The sequence below is a fragment of the Acyrthosiphon pisum genome, chromosome A2, assembly GCF_005508785.2.
Source record: "Acyrthosiphon pisum isolate AL4f chromosome A2, pea_aphid_22Mar2018_4r6ur, whole genome shotgun sequence".
Classification (NCBI taxonomy): domain Eukaryota; kingdom Metazoa; phylum Arthropoda; class Insecta; order Hemiptera; family Aphididae; genus Acyrthosiphon; species Acyrthosiphon pisum.
The window spans coordinates 13604920-13615113 of NC_042495.1; the positions used below are offsets into that span (position 1 = coordinate 13604920).

General features: G+C 29.0%; 1 protein-coding gene across 1 annotated transcript; it reads right to left on the reverse strand.

Moving 5' to 3' along the window:
* Nucleotides 1-5924: 5924 nt before the first annotated feature.
* On the reverse strand, nt 5925-10194 carry LOC100569448 (SET and MYND domain-containing protein 4-like). Its single transcript, XM_003244291.4, has 5 exons — nt 9080-10194; nt 8205-8329; nt 7213-7848; nt 6332-6483; nt 5925-6255 (listed from the first exon to the last, which is right to left on the reverse strand). Exons 1-5 carry the CDS (start codon nt 9867-9869, stop codon nt 6012-6014), a joined length of 1947 nt encoding a protein of 648 aa, XP_003244339.1. The 5' UTR covers nt 9870-10194; the 3' UTR covers nt 5925-6011.

Consider the following 10194-nt stretch of genomic DNA (forward strand, 5'->3'; position numbering starts at 1 on the left):
ATTTTGTCAAAAGCCGTTTTTCCATATTTTTTTTTTTATTGTTTTTCCGGTTATATTTGGAAAGTACTGTGATTTTATTTTACATTTGACTCCCTCCCCCAAAACTAGATCCAATTCACTACCAGCAACCACCATCAATATTTTACTGCCCTAGAAAATAATAACAGACAGACAAAAAACACGCATCATTATTGTATAATATCAATACGTTCATCACTCCGCTCACTCTGAATATAAAAACAAAATTTCGAACGTGCTTTATGATGACTGTGCCCTCTAAGGACATACCGTTTAAAAAACTACCCATGATTAACTAACTTAATTAGTTAGTTAATCATGATAATATGTAAATGCAATCAATGATGCCTTTATTGCTCTCATTTAATTTATAAATAAAAATATAAAAATTTTACCTTTATTTAAAATATTATAATTTTTAGGTTGAATACGTGTTGTAATAATGTTGCTTTAATAATTATATAGGTACCTTAAGTGTTCTACATAGAACTAGCACTTTAAAAATTATTTTACATAATTACATTTTATATAGCACTTCTTATATCACATTAATATATTACTATTATTTTCTATAAGATAGTATAATTTAAAAGTTAACATTTCCGTAATAAAAATATAAGTATTACCAACATTAAATACGTACGTTAGTTTTTATTCCTAAACTACTGAACTACGAAATGGTTTTATTTTTGTTTCAGGAATTAATATTATACTACTATATTGTTTATAAGTACCTATATTATATTATTTATATTTAACATATTTAAATAATACACAAAATTATGGGCCGTACGCATTTTCATTTGTACCTAGTATAAAATTTACCTTTTTAGATTAATCGAGTTAAAATCGTTTATTCATGACCCGTGCTCTTATATTATCTGTTATTCTGTTACATAGAGTTAGAAGTTAATCTTAGTGATTAGTACGATTGATATGGACAATTATGAAAAAAATTGGGACCTATAATATCTTCAATTTTACAACTTTATTTGTTGGGTAAAAAAGCTTGAAAATTGTATACAAGGTTCCTACTATATTGTTACAATGACATTTGAAAAATATTAAAAATCCTTAGTCACAGTTTTTATTTATAAGCATTTAAAGTTCAAATCTTGTCAAAATACGGAAAAATTACAAAAATTAGTTAAGATTAGCAAATTATTTTGAGTTGAGAATTCACAAAAATTTTTCTTTTTAAATCTCAGATTTGAAAATGTAATACAAGATTCCTCATAAGTTTGTCTACCTTTATCAAAAAAAAAATGTCTACAGGCAAATCAAATTATAATCAATTTAAATAAAACTATAGAATATCATTTTTTATAACTTATATGCCCCCCCCCCTTTTAAAATATAGTTCGGCGCCACTGAACACAATCCATTACAGTGACCCACTTGTAACCTACAACTGTATAGTAAAACGACATCCACTGACCCATCTTTTAGGTATTTGAGTATTGTACTTTACCTATTATATTTTAAAGTAAACTTGATGAATATCGAATGCATAAAAATCACATAGTAACATAGGTAATTAAAATACTGAAATACTGAGTGTATATTTCAGACGTATACCTTCAGAACCTACTTAACTTAATTTTTATTAGTATATGATAATTTTAAGTTTTAACTTAGGTATGCCGACCACTTTTACATTAATTTACTTATGTAATTTCCGTTGATAAAGTTGAAATAATTTATGAAAAGTATAAAGAGTCACACCAGAATTTCAAGTTTATAATTTATTTATCTTAATAGCAAATTTATCAAAGAAGCATAGAACTTAACGTTTTGCAATACCTAGTTTTTATTTTTTAAGATTAGCGATATTTAACTCCTGAATAATTTTCAAGAATTTAGAATTTAGTTGTTGTCAATAATTATTTATATTTTTAAACCTCCTCATGCGACTGTCTCGATTAGGAAAGTACATTAAACAGTGTTTTTATTGTTATTAAGCAAAATTATGTGTCTTGTACAGAATTAACCTTGATAGGTTAACATTGGAAATAATAAATTATTTGCTCGTAACTATCGATGTATCTACATATTATATTAATAAAATACATTCATAGTTACTTCGGTGGATTTAATGTCTAGTGCCTATCATAAAAAAAATATTATGTAATGCAACTTGTACCTATGTAAAAATCATTATTTCAGATTAATTGTTTTATACCTACTAATAATATATTAATTAAACTCTTGTTTAGCCTCTTTAGTCTTTATTTATTATATTTAAATGGCACAGTTGTAAGTTGTAACAATATATCAAACAACAGAGGTGGTGTTAAACTGTGGTCAAGGGGGGCAAACGACCCTCTATATTTTGTTTTGCCCCATACCTTATGTCACACATAGAATTTTGTGATACTGAGCTTATATCGTTATATGCTTATAAGTTATAACATTTTCATTTGTCAACCTATATTTTAGAATATAAGATAGGTACCTACACTTTCAAGTAAGAATATAAATTGACAGTAAATAACACTATAACAGTGTAGACAATATTTCTGGTCTCACAAAGTTATTATTCATTTAATCTATAAGAGTAAATACAAAAAGCTGGAAATTTGGAAAGGATACAAATATCGATTAGTGGTGCAAAGTGTACAGGTGTATTAGGTATTATTATAAAATATTAAATGTATGATAAAATGTATATTCATCAAAAATCCAAAAGAAACTACTTTGCAGAGTTTCTTCAAAATGTTTCAAATTAACAATAAATAACAAAAAAATTAATTATTTTTCTTATATTTCAGTGTAACATTTTTTAATATATCTTCGTAGGTAGTTAAAAACACAATTTAAACGTAATATAAATTGCCTATGCTAATATCCATTTAAAGATTTTATTTTCTAACAAATAATAATGAGATTTGTTTTGTGATTTTAATTTTTAATACTTAGTACCTATTAATTTTTGTAAAAACACTTTTGAAGTTTGATGAACGAATTTTTTTTTATCAAAACAAATTTGTATTTACAACTTTATTATGCCTTCTGAATAATAACAAATGTATTATAATATTATATTACCAATTAAATTATGATATTAGTTTTTTTATAGTAATTTAGTCTATACTATATGTACTGTGTAGATATATATGTTTAGTATATTATAGATACCTACTCAATATGACACTATTGTAAGTCACTATAATAGTTGTATTATGCAGGACTTGGAATTTAAATTTTATTCTCAGAATGACATTATATATTCTATCCGGAATTTTACGACAATATATGAAAAAAATTAAAAGCATAATTTTATAATGTTGCATAATATTTTAATGAATTATTGTAGGTAATGTTGATTAAATATGTTTTAGTTAAACTAGTACAATACAAAATGACCACCGCACGGTCTGTTACCTCAACAACATTATTGGTTTTATAAAAATATTTGACATTGTTGTCTAGGCCTGCAGACGACTACTATAATAGTAGGTAGGTATATAATACATATAGTATATAATTTATTATAGTAGGTATACCTACTTACCCTGGAAGTATTAGTGTCTAAGATGTATTATGTTGTATTGTTTTTTTGACATAATATTATTTTACTTGTAAAATCAGCAGCATAAATGTAATATTTAAAACATATGGAATAATTTCTAGTTTAAAATGTTTACACTCGCAATTTTTTTTTTTTTTTTTTTGGTTATATTTATTTACAGCTTCTTAATTTATGTATGTATTACCATAGAGGCTAGAACAACCGATTGCTATACTTGTGTCTAGTATATTATTAAATAATAGTGTGATCGTATATTGTACTTTTTCCTAAACAAGTTTCACGTGACACCGATATAGGTACTTATAGGCCTTAGCTATTCAAGTTTAGTTTTAGATTCGTATTCATACACATCCAGACTCTGAGACACCCTGGACCCACGTCTGTTACCATATAATTATGTCACAAAACAAACGTCGTAAACATATCCAAGTTAAAAAATATGAATATATTATTACATTATTTTGTTGAATGTATTTTAAGTACATATATACTACATTCTGTGCTTTTAAATTCAACAAAATAATGATATTTCGTTTTACATGGTTGGAAAATGTATTCTCATAGATTGTGCCAGTTCCGAATAAAGTAAAGTCGTAACCTAAGTGTATTTATCGGGCAATAAATACACCTGGGACCTGGGTCGTAACAATCACTGACCTTGCGTCCATGCCCCACATACCTGCCCGCCTATCACTTATCTGTGTCCTGTATATCTTAGTTCACGAACATGACCAAACTAACTTGAACAAAACAGTTTATCGACAATTCTCGGTGAATTTTTTCTTTTTGATTGAGGTAGAAAAACTTGTTGGGAATCTTCTTATAAAATTTATAAAGTTAGTTATAAAAAGAAAAATATTTATGTATTTCTAACTGAAAAATTTTCAAATGTTCTTTTCACAACAAATGTCTTTCCATCTTTCCCTGTCACTCACTCACTCGCCATGTCTTTAAGCTCCCTGTAAGTAGTGACTCCTGCATCTTGCATTATTTGGCTAATGTATTTTGTTATGGGTGTTTTTGATACTCTTGATCGTATTCCTTCCATTACAAATTACCTATACATCAGCCAAATAATGCAAGATGCAGGAGACACTACTTACAGGGAGCTCAAATGTTAATGACAGGGAAAGATGGAGAAGACATTTGTTGTGAAAAGAAAATTTTTTAAAAATCTATCTCCGGATTGGAAAACTAAAAAAAAAAACTGAAAAATAATTTTTAAAATTTTAAATAATTATCATGGTTATAAATAGCTCAAAAAGAGTCAAAATAGACTAAAATTAGCACCATGTTTAGAAAACGCCAGTATAAATATTTGGTGAACATTTCAAGTCTACGGTTTTTCGTTTTGGAAATACAACAAAATCTCAAAAACCGGTTAATCGGAATTCAATTATTTACCGCTGAATATCAAATACCGTATCAAAATTATAAGTTCCAAAGCTCATAAAAAAATTTGCGAATTTCCAAAAAATTCCCTCGGTGGATATTTCAAGCGTCAACGGTTATTAATTTTTGAGTTACACCAGAAAAATAAAATTGATTTTTTCAAAAATTGGTTTTGCATTTTTTTTTTTTGTTAAAAACGTAAGTGAATGTCAATATCTTTAAGTTACTAGTTAATAGATAATAAATTTAACTAGTTACATTCTGAAGTTAATTAAAAAATAACATTTTAACTAGTTAATACTCATTTTTGAAGATATGACTTAGTTACTTATCTAATTTTATGGTAGATTCCATTTTACTGCGCATTTTGTTAAATTTGAAAATATTTTTTTTAACTAACGATGCCTTACTTTGTTTATCTCAGATAATTTTTATTTTCTATTTTATCTTCATCCAATAAACAAATATATTAAATATTATTACTTATATGTACCTATATTGGTAATAAAAAAATTCATTTTCAAATATGCACCTAGCTTAGTATCACGGCATACAGATATGAAAGTTTTAAGCGTCACTGTTACTGAAAGTACTTGGCATACTATTTAATTTGTAATTTCCTTCTGACCAAGCACAACATTGCAAATGTTGCCTGTTTACACAGAGAATGTTCTGGACATTAAGTTTGTAATAGGTCAATTTACTCTAATACTAAAGCTAACAGTGTTAATTTTTCTTTGATGTGAGTAGTAAAAGTCCAAGCCATAATAATATGCATATTATAGGAACATTTTTAGACTGTAGGTCTTCTTAAAATTTGATGTTATAGTTGTAAGAAATCTAAACATATATTAAGTCAATACAAATATAATGAAATGTTAATAATCTAAAAAAAAAAAAATAATCCTTTTAATATATAGTCAACATAAAATAAATGAATCCGATGTAAAAAAAAAAATTAACACAATTTAACTCATTTAAATCATAACAAATTTTGAACACAAACTTTTGATATAAACTGAAAAATTATTTAATGTATTATTTATAAACCTATTATAAAAGTAAGATATCAACTGATATTCATGGCTCTTAAGTACTCATTGGTACTTATGCAATGGGCATTACTTATCATTTCAAGACAATCCTCATATAATGCAAATGGTCGCTTAACATTAGTATACAAAAGCTTAATAAATGAATATAAATAATTTAAATGCTGACAATGATCTTTTGGTCCCACTGAGTTTCTAAATTCCATAAACTTTTTGCATTCGGATGACACAGTATCTGCCATACTAACGTTCAGAATATTTCTATAAACAATAAACATATAATAATCTTACAATTTATACACAGATCACAATTATACAATTTAAGTATGTAACATACAATGTAGAAAGACGATTTGGTATATAATTATAAGTTGGCCAATTCTTTATGCAAGGCTCGCAGTAGCACTCAAAATTTAAATGATAGTTGCAAAATGTTTGCCTATCTTTTTTATTAAGTTCTATAAACATTATTCCGTAAGTACAGCACAACTAGATGGTAACAAATAAAGCAAATACATTAGGTATTAATTTAATAATATAATATTGTCAAACTAAATAAAAACAATGACATGTCAAAATTAAAAAGGTAATACACCTTTTGTTTTAAAAAATGTATACAAGCATCATCACTCATCTGTATAAATCATATATCTATATAAATCACTAATTGAACTCAAATTGAACACACATACAAATGGCAAACACACAGGAATAGTTCACAGACACAACTAATCGTTGAAAGCCCCTAGGTCTAACCTTGTAGAATGTAGATAAATATCATTACAATTGTATAGATAAAATAAGACGATAAATAGTATTTGTAGATAGCATAAGACACTACCATTTATTGCCAAGATAGCATACAACACCACTACCTTACATTTGATCATGTACATGGTTCGTTCCTAAGGAAACCCTGACTTATAACAAATTTAACCTATAACAACCTTTTACAAATTTAATTTCATATTTCAGAGCAGAAATTCATTATGCATCTCTGAGATGCTGGTAATGAATATTATGCTGCAATCCTGATGCTACTATAGCTCTTATACATTATTATTATTATTGCAGGAGGTTAAGGGTATTTTTAGGTGACAAATTATCTTTTCTATTACAAATACCTATTATAATATTTATTATAGTCACAGTCACGAAGTGGTGTGTGACCAACAAAGCAATATAAAATAATGAGAATAAAATAATCTATATAATCACCTGAGTTCCTTTGGGAATTGGTTGAATTGCTTTCATAACTCTTATTCTATCAAACATATTTCCACTTGGACTAATATTTGCATCACAAGAATGGTTGAACAAAGAAATGGATGGATACAAAGTTAATGCCATTGTACGAGAAAGTAGGATATCACTTCTTCGAAAAGATAGAGCATTTAACTTTCTGTAACTTAAATCTAAAACAGTTAGAATTTGCACCAAGGAAGCACCCACAGTACCTATATAACAATCTGGAATTCTGAAGCCGCTACATACCAAATAATGCAACATATGAGCAGCAATACAGTTAAAAAAAAATGAGACATCTGTTGATATGATTTTACTACTAACCAAAGAATAAGCCGTTAAAAAATTATCAGACTTATATTGACCAATCTCATCAAAACCCCTTGTTATAGGATTAATTTTAGATTCAGAAAAGTTATAGTTATCGATTATCGAACAATATTTTTTTAAACCCATTTTTAAATAGTCTTTTAAAAACCACTTCATAGCAAGTTCATTTATTTTTGAAATTCCTGGTATGGTTGTTCTGATGATATATATAATGGTACATTCCAAATTATGTCCATCTTTGTCATCTTTATTCATACAGTCTTTATTGCAGTAAGACACCTGATCAAAATATATTAACATATTAACAAAAATTGTTTTCATTTCCATAATATTAAATTTTAAATAAATCATTATAGGTATACATAGTAAAAATGTAATTTTTAATTTAAAATAATATATAAGTTGGCAGACAAATCTAAAAAATTTTCCAAGTAAGTAATTTGTAAAGAATTGTTATGTAGGTATGGTCAATTGTTTAAATTTGTTTAGGTTTAGACAAATTTTGTTCTAAAAATATCTCAAAAAAAAATTAAATAGGTAACAAAATAGAAATATGTATAATATTGCATTTATATAATGCATACCCATTACTTTATTTTTTTACATGTATTAGGTAGATACAAAAAAAAACATACCAATTTACATTTTGGACACTGAATAAGAGCCGAATTTATCTTCATGCAACCATTAAAATTACAAACTCCTGCACATTCAGGAAAAGGCCAACCAATGTAAGGTTCATCTATGGCCACAACATCACCTAAAAATGAATAGGTAAATAACATAATACCAGACATACATTTAATATGGTTGGGAGGGGGGTGTCATAATAATAAATTATAAATTTTAAAGGTAATAAATATAAATTAATAAATACATTTAAGTCCTTTTCATGTTTTAAGTGGTCGTTTGACATCCCCTTTCCCATGTGCCATTACAGACAACTGTTTTTTGTGCAATTACCTTGGAACACTAATTTTTATTTATTTATTTTCTAACATTTGTCAAGTTCCAAAAATTATATTAGTAAAAAAAAAGTTCAACAAAAAATAACATTGCTGAATTAGGTATGAAAGTCGAAAATATCCAAAAATACTTATAAGTTTATCTGGGCTAACTGCTCAGTATTATAATATTATAACATCAGACAGAACTATGTATAAAAATCTTTGTATAGGTAGTATGAGAGCAACGTGGTTCTGATGAATGATTTCTTTGGATGATGGTTTGCATTATATCACTTATCTCATTAAAATCAGTCTGAGTCACTTATGCAAATGATTGGTTTACCAAAAATATTTTTAATAAGTTATGTTATAAAAGTAATAAAAAATTATGTATATAAACTATAGGTACTATAACTGTGTAACCACTGTTTATTGTTAACTAATCATAATAACAATAAAATATTTTGTTCTTAAACTTTCCAGACTTTTTTATTATCAAAAATAGCTTGGGTGCCTAAACTCTAAAGTAGGCACCTACCTACCCACATGTCATTTTAATTTACCGGGATTAATGTCGCGGGTAGCATAAACACCTCGTTCCATACTCTCGGACATTTTCAGTTCCACAAAGGACGATAGTGCAGGGATATTTTCGTTTCTTCCGCCAACAAGCTGCTCGACGCAAGGCGTTTCCATTGGCCTTTTACGCTCAGTCGGCTGTTTCTCGCACTCGGTCACAAACTTTTCGACCTCCGCCCTGAACCTGCGCTTGTTCTCCGCAGACATGTCCGCCTCGTCTAGTCGCTCCAGGCACAAGGCGTAGCTCTCCTTCGCTTGTTCGACGAATCCTAAAATGCGTTCTGCGTGCCCCATTCGTTGGTACAGCTTGTACGCGAGCTTGGAAGGGTAATTTTTGGACTTCAAGGCACTAAACGCGTCGTTCAGGCAATGTTCGTACTCGCCTGTGTGGAAGTACGCGGCCGACCGGTTGGCCTGCGCGAGCGCGTAGCACTCGGTGTTCGTTTTGCAGCCTTTCAAACACTTGGTGTACATTTCGACGGCCTTCACGTACAACTTGTCCTTGAAGAAAACGTTGCCGTTTTGTCGGTAGCTCGTCGATGTGTCAGGATGATCATACTCATTGTATTCATCATACTCATCGTCGTCGTCCAACGGCGTCATCAGAATATTGTGTTTGAGAAGCAGGTCGCGCGTGTACATGAACCGGCTGTTGGGCGACTTCAACTTGAACAGTTCCGCGCGGACGTCCGCCATTTTCAGCCGATAGGAGTAAAAATAAAAATTGTCGTATTCCGACGTCACGACGCTCATGTTGGACGTATAATTCGTCATTTCGTCCTGCCCAGTACCAGGGTCTTGATTGGCATCAAGCGCAAAACGGCGAAACGCTACACTGATAAAGTCAACTGTGAATTCCGGAATTCGGAATACAATTTACAAAATACAAATAACAAATTACAAAATTGAAAATACAATACTGTAGAAATGTGTTAACATGTTGTTAGTATTAACATTTAACGGACATTGCGGGAATACGGGATTGCCAACGTAAATCATGCGCTACAGCTGACGATCAAACAATAATTTGTTATTCTCCATTCTCCAACACGGTCTTCGGGGCAAGTTGTGCCCGTACGACGATTATAAAGAACAGGTT